Source organism: Calonectris borealis, chromosome 4 (genome assembly GCF_964195595.1).
Source record: "Calonectris borealis chromosome 4, bCalBor7.hap1.2, whole genome shotgun sequence".
NCBI lineage: Eukaryota > Metazoa > Chordata > Aves > Procellariiformes > Procellariidae > Calonectris > Calonectris borealis.
In genome coordinates, this window is record NC_134315.1 from 11159873 (window position 1) to 11179365 (window position 19493).

Sequence of the window (19493 nt, forward strand, 5' to 3'; positions counted from 1 at the left end):
CCCTTCTCGGCGGCAGGATGGAATGTTTGTGTAGGAAAACAGGCTGAAAATCCAGTTTAGGTCGAAAATCTCGTGTCTAGTTTGAGGTCTGGGTAGCGTGAGAAGAATTAGGTTTGGGCTGTTTCTCTTCAAGAGATTTCGTGTCATTGTCCTGAGTGTTTGCTTCACCAAATGTGGAAATATGCTGAATGTGACAGGTTTTGTGAGTGGTTTTTTTCGCAGCCAGTGGTAACGACAGCAAACGCTCTCCTGCACCCTGTGTGTCCCTCAGCAAGGTGTTGCTATCAGCTGTGCGAGAAAAAGGGGACACAATGGATTTAAACACCACCCCTTTGATCGAACAAAGTTTTCAGATACTAGCACAATGTTCAAGAGTATACAGAAAAAGAAAAGGCAGCTCAGGAAGGCAAGAATTGGGACCAGTTCCCCAGTACTCCCTATGAAGGAGGTGGTAGTGGAGGACATCTCTGCCCAGGACAACACATAGGGTTTGGTGGTGTGGGGAGAAGGAGGATTGTGAGAAGTGTAATAACGGGTGGATTGGGTTGTTATCGAGGGGTGAACTGTGGGAATGGCCCTGAGGTTGGTGGTGTGTGCTGAGAGTGCAGCTCTTGGGCAGGAGTGCCCCATCCTGCTTGGCGCCAACCTCCCTTCGCAGTGCTTCCTCCTCAAGGCATCCAAGAAGTGCAGTAGGCAATGGGAAACCTTTGGAGGGGATTAAGTCAAGCTCTATTAAGGAAAAAACCATGATGCTCCAAAAATGCCCAATATTTAATCCAGAGTTGGTATATATCCTCCTATATATTAAAAAAAAATCCGCTAAAATTGAATGCTGCTATGAAAGAAGTGCTGGAGTTGCAGAGCACACTCCGTGTGGGTGTTTCTGAGGGGAAGGCGGTGAAGAAAGCTGTTCCTTCTCTTGTCTTCTTGATGAATCCTTTTCTGCACGCTGCAAAGCTTGTGTAGTACGGGATCTTCAGCATAGTTGGGCATTTCTGTGTTGAGTTTGTTTAGCAAGGTAGTGGTGGGGTTACTTTCCTGAGCCTAGCTGGTGGTGGAGGCAAAAGTTCACTTCATAAATTCACCTCAGATCTCATGTGTGACCATGAGCAAATTAAAGCATAGCTCTGTAGTACTGTCAACTTCACTTCAATAAGCCTTCACGCATTAAAAATCAGTCCTATGAAAAAAACCAGATTGCCTAAACTATAATGAGATTTCTGAAAACAATGCCCTGGGTTGGATTTTTACTGGACTCTCATTTTTGCCTTGTAAGCAATATAAACGTCTTGTCTTTTCTCTTCCACATTTTCCTAAGTCAATGCAGAGATTCTCAGTCATATGAACCTGGAAGCTGTTGTTACAAAATTACAGAAGCAGGCAAACATATTGCAGTATACATTGCATTGAAGAGCAATTAAAGTGAGATTGAAGTATACATTGAAGTATGGCGAAATGATGATGGGAAAAGAAGCCCATCGGCCTTGCCCAAATCTTGCAGAGCTCTCCACATAAATTTTGGGATTTAGAGCTTGTTTTAGTCTCATTATTACAGTGTATATATGTATTGTTGAGTCATTTTGGAACAGATGGTTTCGTCTTGTCTGTCATTGGAAGTATTGATTGAGTTTTCAGGCTCTCTGCAAATAAATTCAACCTCCATGCCATATAAACTCTTACAGGTTCCCACTCTTTGTCTTGTATTGAGTGTAGTTGTGCATAGCTTTATGCATTTGTTTGCTTGAGTTTTTGAGCTACACTGGGAAAATTTTTAGAAATAGGTAAGGGATGCAGCAGCACCATTACTTTGCTTATGCTGGCTTGTTGGATCTCATTCTCCAGTGCCCTTACATCTGTGTCGAGTGAGCACTGCTTGGTATTGTTCAGTATGTCCTGGCCCAAGTGCTTCACTCCCACAAGTAAAAAGCCAAAATAACTCTATGGACTTCTGTGTAGAGACTTTGGATTTACATTGGTGTTGATGAGGCCAAACGCATCATAGAGTGCACCTTAGTGTAAATAAGAAACATGCAGTGGGAGGTAATGCGAAATCAACTCCATCGTTTCCCTTTCCTGTGCACTTCAGGTCAAATTCTCCTTTCATTTTTCCTTAGCACAGTAGAAAAGCAGCTCACCGGAATCCCCAGGACTATGCCAAAATGATATAAGCAGTGGAAGTGTTAAGCTATTGAGGAGTCTATCTAGTTTTCGTTGTTCCAGAGGGCTGTAGCGGAGTTGATGGACCATTACTTTTTGTGTATTCATTCTTTATTATCGTTATTAAAAAAAGAAACATTAACAAAACATGATGTAGACCACATTCAGAAGTCTGTCTTTTGCCCTCTGCTCACTTGAAAAACAAAATTGGAGAAATTCAGGGTGAGGATGACATTGCAAATCAGTAAAAGATCAGAGAAAGTCTTAGTTAAAAAAAAGACAGAAGAAAGTCTAATGGCACTTATGGAACAGTGCAGGGTTCCTGGTAGAATAGAAGAGAGGAGGACTTTGAAGCTTATGTTCAGAGGCATGAATGTGATTTAAATTACGTTCTTCTGAGTACAGTGTCAGGAGATCTTTTGCTTTAAGAGTCAGTGTAAAGAGCTGGACCAGCTGCTTCTGGCTTCAGTTTTACCAAAACCAGTTCACCATTGAATTTGCACCTTCACGTATTCTATATACATCTAAAATTTTTTGCGAGTGATAGAAACTGCCCAGCGTTTCAAATACTCTGTTGCAGAGCTCTGGAAATGAGAGCAGTTGCGGCCTTTCTCATCTCCATCTTCTGTCTTAGTCTGCAGGCTGAGCCTAGCCAGCCAAAATGCAGGGCAGGTAGGGTAAGTGTGGCGGGTTTGCAAGGGTGCTGCCGGCTTTGTCCCAATATGCCCTCACTTGGCCTCCCCAGGACCCTACTGAGGGTGCACTGAAGAGATGTCTGTGAACCTTTTGCAAACAACAACCTTAGCCAAAAGTCTGCCCCAGCTGGAAAGTGATGTGTTAGATGTTTCACAGGATGCCTTTCCCTTTCCTCCGGGGTACCATAGATAACTCCGTGTAGTAACATGTGCCCTGCAAGTTTTAGGACTTTTCCAATGCCCCACTCCTAGCCAAACTAAATTTTAGCAAAGAACAGCACCATTGCATATTTTTTGTTCCATCCATGTAAGACTGACAAGGTGAAATATAAAAGCTTGTTTTTATGACCCTCAGTCCTCTCTGTAATGAATGATTTTCTTAATACTTGAGCACTGGTAAAATTCCGACCAAACCCATCACCTCTTCCCAACCACAACCCTCATCCATGTATGAAAAAGCAGTTCTACAGGCAGTGGGCTGACTGTTCTACCTTTCATTTTTCAAATCTTGGTCCTCATTCTAGCTGCGCCAAGAACAACACTCAGGTGAATCAAATCTGTATCAAAGTTGTAGGAGAGCTGCTTCCTCTTCCCATCCAGTTCTTTCACATTTCTTCTGTATGGCTCATTATCCTATAACAAATGCACTCAACCTTTCATTCTCCAAAATCTAGCCCAAATCTTAACTTTGATAATATCCAGGTCACTGAGAGACATACCTCTCCCAAAGTACTTCTACATCTTTGTCCCTCTGCATTTCATCTTTCAAAGCCTAGTTTGATCAGTAATAAACTGACCTACCTAACTCTTTATTTGGAGAAAGTTCTCATACTCCAAACCCTAATCCTAATTGCCCTCCCAGCCAGAATATAACCCAAGACAGGTTTATCTATATTAAAACAAAAAACATACTGTTTCCAACTCCCTCATTCTACTTGTCTGTGCAGCCTGCAGTAGACTCTCACTCTACTTCTCCAAAGCCAATATTTAAGAGCTTCTAAGTTGTAATTTACATTGAATCATAAAATCATAGAATCGTAGAATGGTTTGGGTTGGAAGGGACCTTCAGGATCATGTAGTTCCAACCCCCCTGCCATGGGCAGAGACACCTTCCACTAGATCAGGTTGCTCAAAGCCTCATCCAACCTGGCCTTGAACACTTCCAGGGAGGGGACATCCACAACTTCTCTGGGCAACCTGTTCCAGTGTCTCACCACCCTGCCAGTAAAGAATTTCTTCCTGATATCTACTCTAAATCTACCCTCTTTCAGTTCAAAACCGTTACCCCTTGTCCTATCACTGCACTCAAGAGTCCCTCCCCATCTTTACTATAGGCCCCCTTTAAGTACTGGAAGGTTGCGATAAGGTCCTCACTGGGGCTGTGGGGTCCAGGGCCACTGGCATTCACCCCTTCCCCTCTGACTGCTCCCGTCCTGCTGGGCACAGGCACTGGATGGTGTTGCAGGAGCTGTGCCACCAGTAATGGTCATTGAAGGCCCTGTCCTCCTCCCAGGCAGCATCCCTGCGGGAGCCAGTGGGCACTCAGCCCCACGGAGGGGGACCCCCTGCCAGCACCCAGGGAGGCAGGAGGAGAGCGGCCATCGCGGAGCAGAGGGAGGCAGTGGGGAGGGTACTGACCTGTCTGGGATTTTGATGCCGAGGTGAAACATCTCCGCCTGGAAGGTCGGCATGTCCCGGCAGAGTGGGCAGCAGAAGTGGTGCAGGGCAGAGTGCGGTGCTTGGCCCTGGGGCAGAGCTGGCATCAGTGGCAGGGGGGTCCCGCTTGCTCCCCCAGAGCTGGGCGGTGGGGTGACGACAGGGGTGATGTCAGGGGCTGGGGGCAATGCCACCTGCCTGGATGCGTGGTGGTGGAACCAGGCGTTGGCACAGGTGGGACAGACCAGGGTGTGCAGCAGGGCTGCCCCACCACTGCCTCCTGGCAGATGAGGCAGGGAGTCTGGTCCCGCTGAACTGCCTGGACCTGCTGCACCGGCAGGTGCTTCCAGCAGAAGGACCTGTGGGACAGAGGTGACAGCTCAGCCTCAGCCCTCCTCTGCCCTGGCCCTGGCTCTGGCCCTGTGGAGCGGCTGCACTCACCTGAACTCTCCCAAAAACTGGGAGATGCAGCATCGCTTGCTGCTGCAGGGGAAGTAGAAGTTTCAGGGACAATACCGGCCCCAGCAGGTGACCGAGGCGCCCCGCAGCCGGCAGATGCAGCATCTCTGGGGATGGCACAGGGGCAGCCGGTGTCAGAGCCACGTGCCCCCCAGGGAGCCTGGTTAGCCCTTGCCCAGCACAGCTGGTGGGCTGCCTGGCCGGTGACACCGGGCCAATGATAAAGCCACGTACTCTCAAAATCCCCAGTTTCTGCAGAAATGGGCCTTTTTGGATAAATGAGGGTCTGGTGGGTTACTTGCAGCCGTCTGCGAGAGCATCCCTGGGGGATTGCTGGCCTGTGCAGCACCAGACACAGGGCATGGGGACCACGGTGGGGACATGTTCCTCCTGGCCTCACCTTCCGTGCTACCCACTTCAGCTCCTGCTGGATGTCAGGGAAGAGGAAGCCATAGAAGCTTCATTGGCCCCTCTCTGGCTCAGCCTGCTGGCGTGGTACTGCAAGAGGGGAAATGAGGATGTGTGCCGGGGGCTGTCGGTGGTGTGGGGCTGGGGACCGGGGGTGTCGAGCTTTGGGGACTCACCAAGCAGGTCTCATGGATGCAGAGCCTGTCCTGCTGGCACAATTGCCCAACAACCTTGGATTGCAGGCAGCCCACTGGCACAGCCCACACACTGCCGGGAGAAGGCAGCACTGTCACCCCCAGCACCATGCCAGGGTGCCAGTGGGGGTAACGCTGGGAGTGAGATGGGGGAGAGGCCAAAGCACCTTCCCATGGCACAGGGGCCTCTGCTTGCACAGCCGGGCACCGGCCAGAATCTCCTCTGGCAGGTGCCTGGGGGATGCTCTGCACTAACTTTCCTCCTTGGGGACCTGACACTTCATTTTGGGGGGGAGGTGCACAAGAGGGTCCTGCCTGCTCCTCCGGCAGCACTGCGGGACAGTGGGGTGGGGGGGCCTGCGGCACCCTGCGGCAGCGGGACCTCAGCTCCATCACTGCAAGGGGCTGTAGTGAAGGAGATGGCTGGGCGTGGGGACGTCAGTGCAGTCGAAGACCATCCTGATCTTCCAGTGTTTGGTCAAACTCGTCACTGAGCTGGCGGTGGATGCCCAGGGGGCTGCCCTGCCCAGGGGGTTTGTGATGTGGCCCCCGCACATGCTGTGCGGGGAGGGCCCTGAGAGATGGGCAACCCTCTGGGCGAGATGCTGGCGTCACCCCACAGGGACATCTGGGTCATGCTGGGGGGCAGGAGCTGAGCCCAGGTTGGGGAGGGGGAGGCACTGCGGGAGCTGCCATGGGGCCGAGGCCACCCTGCCCAGGGGGGAGCAGTGAAACCAGGGTGTGGGGAGGGCAAAGGGGTCCCTGTGGGTCCCTTCTCTCGTGTCAGGGCTCCAGCGGGGACTTCAAGAGGCACCCAAAGGATTTGATAATCCAAACACTTTATTTAGGCATCAGAAATATTGACTCCTCATTAACAGGCATGTTGATATCTTTTAAATCATTTTTGTATTTTCACTTTCTTAGCAAGCAGAATTTAGTTTAACAAATGTATGTCAATTAGAATAAATTTTCCCATTGAAGAAGGATGCAGCTCAAGCACTCTGTTGCGCATCTGGTGCCAGGGGCCAACCCCCCTGCACTGGGGCGGCAGCAGGGAACGGTCAGTTCTTCAGCATCTGGAAGTGCTCCAGATACTTCTGCACCCAGGGCGCCTGGGGGTCTGTGCATATCTGCCTCCCCTTCTTGGTGACCAGGCTGCCGGGAGAAAACCAGCGTTGGGGCTCGGCCGGAGCAGCAGGGTGCCTGCGCTGGGTCTTGCTGGCAGCGCTTCGGGTGTTCGTGGCCGTGCCCCCTTCCCCCTCCCTGCCACCCTCGGACACGCGTGGGGTGCTGCTCTGGTTGTCGCACCCTGACCCCCGGCAGTGTTGGGTACTCACATCACCGCTGGCTGGGGGCATATGCTGTTGGTCATGTAGGCAGAGGTGATGATTCTGCGCGGGATGGGGAGGCTCATGTATGTGAAGCAGCAGGCGAAGGGGACAGTGTCTGTGGAGGCAGAGAGATAACCCCAGTGAGACCCCATGCTGCGGCAGAGGCTTTGCGTGGGGCTCCCAGGGGATTCACCATCACCTGTGCTGCATCCCCTGGAGACACCCCATGGAAGCCTCCATCCCCGAGGCTGAGTCCCAGCACTGGTAATGACCACCCGCTCCCAGCCTTCCCCATGGACACGAGGATCCCATCAATGGGGACGGGGCTCTCTCCTGGGGAAGGACAGCAAACCTGGTTTCTTGGAGGATGCAGCAATGCTGGTGTCACTGTCATGGGCCTCAGCCAGGGAGCAGATGGCCACAAGGAGCAGAGCGGCCAGGGCGGCTGTGGGGACCTTCATGGTGCTGCAGGGTCCGAGGGAACCACAAGTGGGGCTGGAGCTGGGGTGGCTGCAGGGCTCTCCTCTGCACGATGCTCGGCCCCTGCTGCCGCTGCCCTCCTTTTATCCCCCAGCTGCTGGGTGGGCACAGGGTTTCAAAGAAAAAATGAGTGCATCACATTGGGGAAATTATGTCAGGATCGCCCAGGTTTGCTGAGCTGGAGAATGCAAGGAGACCGCAGAAGGGGAAGCGCCAGCCATGGGACTGCGACTTTCAGATTGAAGAGAGCACAAGTCTTACAAGGAGCGACTGAGGGAACTGGGGTTGTTTAGTCTGGAGAAGAGGAGGCTGAGGGGAGACCTTATGGCACTCTACAACTACCTGAAAGGACGAGAGGAAACGGCCTCAAGTTACACCGTTCAGGGAAGGCTTAGATTGGATATTAGGAAAAATTTCTTCATTGAAAGGGTTGTCAAGCATTGGAACGGGCTGCCCAGGGAGGTGGTTGAGTCACCATCCCTGGAGGTATTTAAAAGATGTGTAGACGTGGCACTTAGGGACATGGTTTAGTGGTGGACTTGATGGTTAATGGTTGGACTCGATGATCTTAAAGGTCTTTTCCAACCTAAATGATTCTACGATTCTATTCTAAGACCTTCATGGTGCTGCGGGGTCTGAGGGAACTACGCGCGGGCCTGGAGCTGGGGTAGCTGCAGGGCTCTCCTCTGCACAATGCTCGGCCCCTGCTGCTGCTGCCCTCCTTTTATCCCCCCAGAGTTTCAAGGAAAGAAAATCAGTGCATCGTACCGGGGAAGTTATGTCAGGATCACCCAGTTTTGCTGAGCTGGAGAAGACAAGGAAACTGCAGAAGGGGAAGTGCCGGCCACAGGGCTGTGCTTTCAGATTCCATTTGGGTGCCCGGCAGGGACTGGCCAGAGCCCAAACCCCTGTGACACCAAGAGCCAGTCTGAGGCATGAAGCTCCGTAACCACAGCCCTGACGAAAACCAGAGCAAGGCCAGAAAAAGATAAAAAAAGGAGGAAGTAGCAAGTTTTGCAGCTTGCTTTCTGAGTGTGCACTGGTGGGGGCGTTTGGGAATTACCTGCAATGCTTCCCCTTTTCAGTCATGCTACAATCTCCTCGAGGTTTCATCTGCAAGGCTGCAATGAGCTGATCTCAGTGGGAGCCAGCAGCATCCTTTCCTCCCTCCAGCTCCTACTCTTAATGCCTTATCTCCTCCCTGACACTGGTGTCTTTGCTTTTTTTGGGCTAAGCCAGTAGGGAGAGCCTATATTTGATGAAGTTATCCTGCTTGGGAAGAAGTGGGCAAGCAGTAATTGCAACAACTTGACTGTCAAGAGTCTGCAGACCACAGACAAAACTACAATCCTTAGACAGAGAGGTGTAAATCCTCTGTTCACCCTGGGGACGGGGAGGGTGACAGGCCAGGCTGCAGTCTGACACCACCGCCCCAGCCCTGGAGCAGGGCAACAGAGTCCAGTCATAGAATCGTAGAATCATAGAATGGTTTGGGTTGGAAGGGACCTTCAAGATCATCTAGTCCACCCCCCCTGCCATGGTCAGGGACACGTTCCACTAGATCAGGTTGCTCAAAGACCCATCCCACCTGGCCTTGAACACTTCCAGGGAGGGGGCATCCACAGCTTCTCTGGGCAACCTGTTCCTGTGTCTCACCACACTGTAAGAATTAAAAGAAGTGAAGAATTACTTCCTAATTTTTACTCTAAATCTACTCTTTTTCAGTTTAAACTCATTCTATCGCTACACTCCCTGATCAAGAGTCCCTCCCCATCTTTCCTGTAGGCCCCCTTTAAGTACTGGAAAGCTGCTATATGGTGTCCCTGGAGCCTTCTCTTCTCGAGGCCTAAACATCCCCAACTCTCTCAGCCTGTCCTCATAGGGAAGTGCTCCAGCCCCCTGATCATCTTCGTGGCCCTCCTCTGGACCCACTCGAGCAGGTCCATGTCTTTCTTCTGCTGGGGACCCCAGAGCTGACCACAGTAGTCCAGATGGGGTCTCACAAGAGCGAAGTAGAGGGGGAGAATCACCTCCCTGGCCACGCTTCTTTTGAGGCAGCCCAGGATACGATTGCAACACCAGTTGCAATTCAGTTTGTAGTTGAAAACTCTGAAAAGCCATTGTTTTTATTTCCCCCTTTGCTCCTAGCCCAAGCCTGAATTACATGATTTATACTTTTATCAGATTTTAATATAATTATCAGTTCTTTTAATCACTCCTTCCCTCTCTTTGTTTCTGAGGGTTATAAGATCCATGAATAATGCAAGTTCTACTTTCCCAGTTCTCTTTGTTCCTACTCCTGTCCTTAAACTTAACTCCAGCTGTAGCCTTAAATACAAACTAAACATATCCATTATCCCTCCTCACTGATCTTTAGTTATCATAGAATCATAGAATCATTAAGGTTGGAAAAGACCTCTAAGATCATTGAGTCCAACCGTCAGCCCAACACCACCATGCCCACTAAACCATGTCCCTAAGCGCCTCATCTACACGTCTTTTAAATACCTCCAGGGATGGTGACTCTACCACTTCCCTGGGCAGCCTGTTCCAAGGCCTGACCACTCTTTCAGTAAAGAAATTTCTCCTAATGTCCAATCTAAACCTCCCTTGGCGCAACTTGAGGCCATGATATGCAGATATGCATAATCCACCAGTGAAATGAAATTACCAATGTTTAATTTCCCAAAGTATAATATATACCATAAGAAAGTCCTAACTTGTATTAGGGATACAATTTGAAAAGATATTCCATTATATGTTTTACGGTCAAGACTCCACTCTGTGCTGTTGTGGTCTGAGTAACTTCAATTCTGCTAACTTTCTGCCTACTTCTCTATTTTTAAAAACACATATTTAACAGAACCTTAAACATAATCTCGGGACCACTATAAAGACCAAAAAATGAAAATAACAATTAGTATCTGCAGACCCTAATTTTATTCTTGGTTTTGTAAGTCTGCAGTATCCCAACAATATATCCAAATCATAAACTCATATTTTGCTAAATGTTTAACTAGATAACAGCACAAGCCGAAGCCTGAGCTTGGTGACCTGTAACTGTTCCAAAATTGATTTAATTACTTTAATATAATATACCCTTCTCTCTGCTCAGAACATCCAACAGCATACTGGGCAACAAATTATGCCCTACAACTCCCCTTTAACCTAACATTAATTGTAAACCACCACTAACCATCTCCTTGAACACTCCCTTTCTTGTCTGTCCTGGTAAAAAGTACATATACACTTGTCTTTTGCTTCTAATTTAAATAAATTTAAGACATTTTTATGTAGGAGAGGCAAATAATTTTGAAACTACATTATCTTTTTTTTTTGTTTGTTTGTAGCCTGCTTTTGAGGTCATGCTCCCTTTGAGTTAAGATAGAAGTTGCCCTTTGACTGACCTTTTATCTTCATTGAGATAATGTAATAAACAGATCCTTTGTGCTTATCTAAATTGGACAAGTGTGTCCAAACTATAAAAGCAATAATAATTGGCTCTTGGCTATAATATATATGTATAGTTATAGTCCCATTCAGGAAGATGCACTACAAAACTCAATGAAAGTTTTGAGAATGACAAGCAATTATTAATCCTAAATTTCTTGATTAAGATTAGTTATCAGGCACCTAGTATATCTGTGCTATAACTATGCTTTTCCTTATTTAGAAGAAGATTAATCTAGATCCCAGCACTATTTAGTGCTTTAGTAAATTAACCACGTCATAGCAGATATCTTGGACAGGTGGTCAATCAAAGACTAACTTTTCCTTCCCTATCCATTTGGAAGAGAAGCAATAGTATAATGCTTTTCTAAAGAATGCAGCAGCAAACAAGAAAAACAAGCTCAGGTACTATCTAATTCAAAAGTTCCCCCGGTTACAAATTTCTGTGCAGTTCTGCTCTCATCTATGAAGTCTAGCATTTTCTACTTTTGGGGTGGGTTTTTTTGTGGTGAACCTTGACTTGTTTTGGGAAGAAACAAAGTACTCACTGACATTCTTGGCTGTTTGTCTTAGTGCTCTTGACTACAGCTCTAGATGAATTCTGGCTGCTGTGGTGAATCCAACTTTCCTTTTTATTGAATTCCCAACACATGTTTTTATAGGCTCTTTCTTTCTTCATAAGTGTGGAGGGGATAGTAAGGATTTTGTAGATGGAATCTTGACTTGCTTCAATGAGACAGAGTTTAGGTAGTGAAAAGCTCAAAATTTGAAATGAGAGGTGGTTTCTCAAGCACTTAGAATGCCAGAAACCATCTTTGTTTTATAATCCTGATACCAGCTTGGACTTTACTGTTGTGAGACTACTCGGATTTTTAATATTAAGTATATAGGTAATTTTTTAATAGAATTTGGGCTGTAAATTATTAGTATAAAATAAACAATGAATGTAAAATAAACAAACAAATTCCTGACAGGTATCTCACCCGCCAGGGAAATGCAGCTCCTCTCTGAGATGAAGCCCATCAGTGCAACTCATGATTGGGTCTAGTTCAATAAAAAATGCAAGAGCAGTTTAATGAAACAGAACATGAAATAACAAAAAGGGTTCTGAAAAATGCCCAGTGCCATGTCCTTGATGTATTTAAGTGCTGTATTTTTCTCTCATAAAATAATTAATTGTAACTCTGTTCCTCCTGAATGATCCTTTCTGAAATTCAGCAGTGAAAATAGGAACAAACATGACAGATGTGCTCTTTTACATCAGTTTTCTGTCAGAGTAACTGTGTCCTTTTTTGTCAGGAATTTAGTTAAGGAGTCCTTAAAAGTATTGTTGCAGTTTAACTTGATCCCTGTTTCTCCCACAAAAATGCAGTACAGCAATCCTGATGGCTTCTAGACTGCTGATTGTCACTGTGAGATGTGACAATAGGAGGTCTTCAGAATTGAGCAGGTGTACGTGTGTGTTCATGTTTGGCTGTGCTGCCACCTTGAATCATTTCTGCCTCCTGCTCCTCTGCCTCTCTTGCTTCTTCTTTCTCTTCCCATCTAACTTTGGCCATATCATTCCTTGTTTACATACCTTCATGAGCTTCCTTCATTTTTTCCTTTAGTGTTCACATCACAACTTTCTAAGTATACCTGCATAATACGTGCTTGCATCCCTTTATTTTCCGCCCATTCCTCCTCCATTGTGTATACAGCTTTTAAACTTTACCAAGCAATACCTATACCTTTCAAAGCTTATTTGAACTACTGGCACTCTTTTCCTAGATACACAAGGAAGAGTTGTATGTCACAGTTCTGTGTTATTCAGATGTGGCTCAGTATGTTTTTTATATCTGTTGAGACATACAGAAAACATTTTATTTTCTGCCGTATTTGTTACCAGAACTCTTGAAGAGAAGCAGCAATGTTTTTCAAGTTACTGTTATATGGGGGATTGAATTTTTGGTGAGCAGCCTTCAGAGGTGGCTCGGCGTTTTAGAGTATTATGAGCTCTGGCATGAACACTCGAGAGTATAAAAGGAGTAGTTTTCATTCTCATTACTGTTCCTGAAGTTTCAGCTGTTTAGGCAGAAGGGTCGTGGGAGCTGTAGAAAACTGAGCCACATAAACAGATGGGATCTTCTAGTCCAGCTGAAAGAACTACTCTTCCTGTGGAAGGTTCAAAGAGAGGATTTCAGAGCTAGAAAAAATCTACATCACCTGCTATGTCTGAGACCTTAGTGCTTCCCAGTGAGCATCACAGAGAAATTCCTCAAGGAGGCAGAGACCGCAGTTGCGTTAGAAGGACTTCACCAACCAAACACTGATTTCAGGGTATTTTGTTATCCTTATTGGCTATGAGGCATTCAAATGTAAAAAGTCTAAGTAGCAGCGGCTGAACATCTGCTCAGGAATGAACCCAAAAGGACAATAATTGTAGAGAGAGGTGAGGTCACACCAGTCTCAAGAATGAGTGCAATTCTCATCCTTTTGTTAGCTTGTGGTGTTATGACAGCCTGAAAAGTAACTTACGTGCCAGAAGAAAAGTCTTGCTTCTTGCCTGAAATACACACTATCCAAATAGAGATGTGCTGTGAAGAAGGAGTGCAGGTAGGGTTATACAACAGAGCAAGAAGTACTGAGCTTACAAATAGGAGATAAATGGTGAGCGTGAGGTACAGGAGAGATGATGAAGTGACTCTTTGCTATAGTCTGGGTCGAAAGGCAAGAAGAGAGGCAGACAAACCTGCACTAGCTTGTGACGTCCTGCTGTTGTACCCAGCTGTTTCAGTTGGATTCTGTTGCTTCTGCAAGATGGACTACCAAGAAAAAAGAAATCAGTGTAATTGTCAAGAAAATAATTTTCTGGGGAAAAGTGGTTAAATGAAAAGAATGGTTCTGGATAGTGTTAAATGTAGCATAACTAATATCGAGCACTACAGATGACAAAGCTACCAGCCAAAAATATAAATGCGAGCCACTTAATCATTTCTATTTGTTTTTCCTAGATAGCATCCAAAATAAAAACTGATCAGGAAAGATGGAAAAATAAAGTGAACAATCAAAAATCGGCTGCACTTGGGAGCAAGTACCAAGGTCCACATGTGGCTGTCCGCTGCCACAGGGTTAGGAAGAAGGTACACAAAAGGAAATGGAAGATGTCTTCAGGGTTCCCAGAAGAAATCTGAATGTCTATCTATCTTCACCGGTGCTAAAGGACATGTTGCTGAAAGATGTGAAACATTCTTGCTGTAACACAGCAATGGAGCTTGAGCTGGAAAAATGCTATTGTTTTTATACCTCCATTCAAAAGGCGCTGGTGATCTGCCCAATTAAACCAAATGCCAGCAAGCCTAATTCCTCTAGTGTTGCCTTAACTGGCACATATCTATAAGCATTTATTACACAGAATTAATGAACAAGTGAGCAGTGTTCACTGTGACCTTGTCAGTAAAACCTTTCCAAACATTCTCTTTCCTTGCAGGCTGCAATTCTGTATGCTTGGTCTGCACAAAATGTTCTTGGAAGGGAAGAACAGGTAAAAATCTTTTTCAGATGTTTCCAAGAGAATGAGAGTTATTCCTTATCCTGCCCTCCCTCTATGTGTACCCAGCTGGGTATGTAGTCCTCATTTTGCATTACGTTCTATAGACCCTTCTGGAACCTAATGCTAAGCAGATACAGTTTCTCTGGAGATTATCATTAAAATTCATTGATCAGAAATAAATATTGAGCAGCAAGGAAAATTTGATGTCAATACTTATCTGAAAGAAAAGTTGATTTTATTTTAAATCAGAACAAAATTGTGTTATGGAGTGTGCATTGTTAAGTGCATTCCAGTGCAATGAAAAACTACGGCTGTGGTCGAGGAAGTTAGTTGTGGCCCAGGATTCCTATTCATCCTCTGTTTTGGGCTGTATGTTTTCCAGAAACAACTTAAAATACCTTTGAGTATTTTGAGCACAGATGTATTCCTTAACTTTCTCTGGCTGTATGGATTATTTGCGAGTGGCTTCTCCAACTTGAATGGAGAACACAAAATCCAAGGCTAGGAAATACTGAAACATATGTATAAATTGAAGTCTGACTTGATTAAAGCCACACATGTTATCTTGGAGTTGATTCTGACCTATTAAAGTTCATAGGGGACTTCCTCCCTATCACCGCACCCTAAAGACGACATAAATCAGTTCTAGAAAATGGGTCTTTGCCACTTTTTTTAAATTAGAGTTAGTGATAAGATTTGACTCTTCTTCTTTTGCTGTATCAGGGATATTGATCACCCGGGATTATTTCTGTTCCATGCCTCTGAAGAGCCATGACGGTCGGACATGCATAGTCATGGTTAAAAGTTTAAAATTCCATTACTGTAATCACTTTTAATACTCTGTTTAAATTTGTCGCGGCACTGACAGTGTCTGTCAGAAAAAGACCATCTGTGAGAAGAAAAAGGTAAGTCATTCTTGCATTGCATAGCTGGCAATCATAAAAGAAAGATAGAGATGCCTATCCTTATTTCTCCAGCCTTGACAGCTGGACAGAAAAGCTGAGTCATATTCACTGACTATTGGCAGGTAAAATAGATCAGGTCAAGCACATTCCATGGAATATGTCAAGTGCAATTAATCTTCACAGAAACCGTAACTTGATTTTGAACAGCACTTTGACGTAACGGTGAAGAATTTAGACTGCTTTAAGCTACATTCATCCTGTCATTTATATATATAAATCCTTTATTGCAACAGTTTTTTCTCGGGTGTGTGGCTGATCCAATATTTAAGAAGTTTTTATTACCTCCAAGTTTTTTACCCATGAAAAAGTTGTTATTGTGTTGGTTAAGCTATACTGTTTGGCTAAGTTACGGGGATTTCAGAGAGTACTTTATGTATTCAAGGGTGGGATGATCTCTTCTACTTTGCACATCAATTCTGTAGCCTGGGGGACCTTGGTTTTGCCATGGGGAGCTTCGTGTCAGTCCCTGACCTGCGTTGTAGTCTCTGTTATTGCTCTGTGAGTGTGCGTCTGCAAACTCTTACATTATGTCTGACTAAGTCACTAAGGACCTCATCCAAAAGACATTTAAGTCAGAGAGAATCTGTTTACTTATATGGGTTTTGGGTAAGGTCTGGAAGGCCCATGCCTGCTCCCAGTGAAGGGATAGAGGATTGTCTCTTACTCTGAAAGTGGGCAGGATATGGTTCTACTTTTGGCTTAATAAAAAAGCAGTAAATCTAAGGTAGAAGAGGACTCATTAATTGATAGTGCACAGAAAGAAATGCTGTCACTATTAAACATGACCACTGAAGATGAATGCAGATAATCGTAATTTCTGTAGGGAATAACATCATCAGGAGAAATGTAAGGAGCGAGAGGGACTGGCATCATGTCTACTGCTTTCTCTTTCTGTTCAGCTACTATGCCACAACGTGGCAAACCCAGCTTTGGATCTAGGTTTTGGAGGTGAGTCTCCCAGTTCTGAGTTCCTTTCAGAAGGATTGCCCAGTGTATCTGAGGTTGTGCACGAGAAACAAACAAATAAATAAATAAAGGGGAACCCTCATAAGATTCGTTTCTTCAGAATAGTCTTTGGCCACAGGAGGGCAATACTGTTCTATAATAAATTTGACATGCTTTATTCACTGAAAATCTCATTTGCAAACAGGTACCTGAGTGGGGAATGGGACTGATCATGTTTAACAGTCATCAAAGTCATATTGATCAGAAAGTGGATTTACGCCTTTAGCTATGTTCACAGGTGTTGACCAGCTAGTCCTCCCACCACGCTGTGAATATCATCCTCCTTTTCAGAAGAGCAAATTGCAGCACAGAAACTGAGAACTGAGAGCTGTGATGAGATCTAAGGAACTACTGCTTCTCCATCCTTGGTTTAGATTGATACTGGTTTATGCTTCCTTCCTTCCACACTCTGAATTGGAGGCCAGAACCAAGAGGTGGCACAAGCAATACAATAGTGAGTATGGCAGCCCCTCATGGTGCTGGTGGAGGGTTTGTTGTCCCTTGTCCTGCAGCTGTTTCAAACTGAAGTAAGGAGAGTTTTAACTGAAAATGGTGAGAGTCCGAGAGTGTGTGACTCTCACTAATACTGGTAGGAGTATTTAGCTGAGAAGGGTGGATCTTACTTTTCTTTTCTTCCTTAAGAAAGTTTCTGTGTTTTCCCCAGTGGCCAAGGGCATGTTCTTCTTTACTAGGACCCAGGCATAGGAGCAGGACTCTTAACTTACTAGGTTATTGATTCATGCCCTCACTCTTAGCTGGTCAGACAGATCTTTCCGGTAAAGCCTTCTAGGCTTATTAGTTAGAAGATTCTCCAGAGAAGCAAGTGTTGTGGGTTTTAAATCCCCAAAGAAGATGAGAGAGTTGAGTGTACCGTCTCTGGCTCTTAGATGGGTAGGAGATACCACTGTTGGGTCTTATGAAAGAAAATGGAAACTTCACTGTGTTCTCTGTGAAGATTCATCTGCTAGGAGTGCTTTGAGACTAGTGGATTTAACCTTTAAAGGGAGGGGAATACTTGGTTTATGCAGACTGAGAGTTTAGTGTGAGAATGGTGTTTGTCACAGTTAGAAATGTGAGTACATTTGAGTACTTGATACATTACTTAACATACTTCAAGTACTTAAACATTAGTATGAAAGTAATTTGTAGAGTCTGGGTATCTCCCGAGTTTGGAGAAAGCTGAACTCCCCAAATGAACAGAAAAGAACAGGAAGCTTTCTAACGGCCAGCTCTCTCATTTGTGTTATGCCAGGAATGGTCTTCAAGAAAAGTTGACATCATATTATAAGTTAGAAAGGCATATTTATGAAGAATAGATTGCTAGCTTCCAAACTAACCTTTTAGGTCAGCTGGAAATGAAAATGTTTTGGAGAACGAATGCTACGGAGGGGCTGCCCTTTTAGCTTCTATTTCTGAATAAAGGCTCAAAGAGGTTCCCTTCTGAAAGACAATTCTTCTGAGTGGTGTTTTGCAGTCTGTAGTTTGCACACAACTTCTGATAGACCTGCAAAAGCTAACTGAGATCCTTGTCTTTAGCTTCTCTTCAGAAGTTGCTATACTTCCACTGAATGTCTTTAAGGGAAGAAAGAGCATTCATGTCAGGTATGTCTTAAATGTCAATTTATTTATGTTATGCTTTGCTTTTTAAAGTGTGTTCTCGGTTTCATAATCCAGAACATAGTCTTTTGTTTTGCAAGAATAAGTTCTATTGCTTTTATTTTTAAACTTGTCTAAGGGGAACTGAAACAGATCTGACAGTTTCGAGGTGCTTGCATTGGCAAGGAGGTAAAGAACCCAAGGAAAATGGCAAGTCCTTTGCAGTGCTTGAAACTCAAGCTGGCAATTATCACCTTCCGAACTACTGGAGTAATTCTGGGAGCTGGCATCCTCAAGTGCACAGAAAAAGAGAGGAATTCCTTCTGGTGAGTGACAATCAATGTCTCTTTGGCAAAAGGCGGGCAGTGATGATACAAACCATGATGGGATGAAGTTTTCCCAGCTGAGTAAGTTTTTTTTTTGAGAAATCCACATTTTGCAGTTAGACACTCAGGTAAGACTCCTTTTATTTCGTTTTACACATCACTTAATTTGTATGTATAGTGAAGATAAAACAAGTGGAGCCAGTCACCAGTCTGTTGTCCACTTTTGTATGTACTTAGGTAAATCCCTTTCTCACTTTACTCCGTAGTCACTTTTTGTACTTGAACCACTACATTAAAAATCCCATACTTGACTTTGATATCTTATCCTTAAATATTGAAGAAGAATTAGATTAGTGCTTCTTTGAGTCTTTGAGTGTCAGTTTTCTAACCCTTAAAAGGTGTGAAAATGGTCATGTTAAAGAGGATTCTGATGTTACTTCTTCCTGAGATTTTTTCTACTCTCTGCCACACGTGTAGTGTATTCCTAGATAGATGTGCACATATTTTCTGTCACAAGACGTTGCACAGCAGAAGTCACAAGCAGTTAAATGTCAACTGAATGTCAGAGAAATGGCCCTTATAATGAAATCTATTAAGGTGTCCAATAGCCTCATGCAGAAGGCAAGGTAAACTTACTTTGTGACCTTTAGGACAAATCAGCCAAAACAATAAAAAACACAGAAAATAATGCCCTGCATGGGGATGAAGAAGATGGCCAAGTATTGGTAGAACTTTTCTGCTTTATTGATTTTATTATTTTCTTCTGCTTTTTAAATAATTCACAATGATTATTACTTCAAATGCTTATTTCTATCCCACTTCTGAATGTTAGTAGGCAAACCCACCATTTTTCATTCTTTTTATTCTTTCTCTTTAATATAATCGACCTGGTTTTCTGGCTAATCATGGAAATATTTGCTGTTTCTTTATTCACTGATTTGGAGGCTAGAAGAGACCATTGGAATTGGCTCATCTGACCTCTTGTACAAGCCAGACCAGAGAACTGAACTCCATCATCCCAGCATAAATTCTTCTTCTTGAGATGGAAAATATGGCTTTTAGAAAGACACTACATTTTGTTTCAAGACTTTCAGTGACAACAAATTCACTATATTATCTGGTAAGTCTCTGAAATGCCTAATTACCTTCACTTAAAAATTGTGTCTTCTGTGTAGCCTGGATGTAACTAACGTCAGCTGGCTGCTATGGGATCTGGATGTGTCTGGTTAGTTGCTCAGG

At 44.8% G+C, this 19493-nt stretch overlaps 1 protein-coding gene and 1 long non-coding RNA gene across 2 annotated transcripts; both read right to left on the bottom strand.

The window, feature by feature from the left end:
• Positions 1 to 4256: 4256 nt before the first annotated feature.
• Positions 4257 to 5962, bottom strand: LOC142081747 (E3 ubiquitin-protein ligase PHF7-like). Its single transcript, XM_075148808.1, is given in 11 exon segments — positions 4257 to 4374; positions 4491 to 4597; positions 4703 to 4767; positions 4770 to 4867; positions 4950 to 5074; positions 5368 to 5426; positions 5429 to 5465; positions 5552 to 5607; positions 5610 to 5642; positions 5826 to 5857; positions 5859 to 5962. Coding segments are annotated over 11 exon segments (834 nt in total).
• Positions 5963 to 6406: 444 nt separating this feature from the next.
• LOC142082401 (uncharacterized) lies at positions 6407 to 7457 on the bottom strand. Its single transcript, XR_012673696.1, has 3 exons — positions 7253 to 7457; positions 6907 to 7015; positions 6407 to 6724 (listed from the first exon to the last, which is right to left on the bottom strand). It is a non-coding gene; the product is annotated as an uncharacterized LOC142082401 (long non-coding RNA).
• Between the last annotated feature and the right edge of the window lie 12036 nt (positions 7458 to 19493).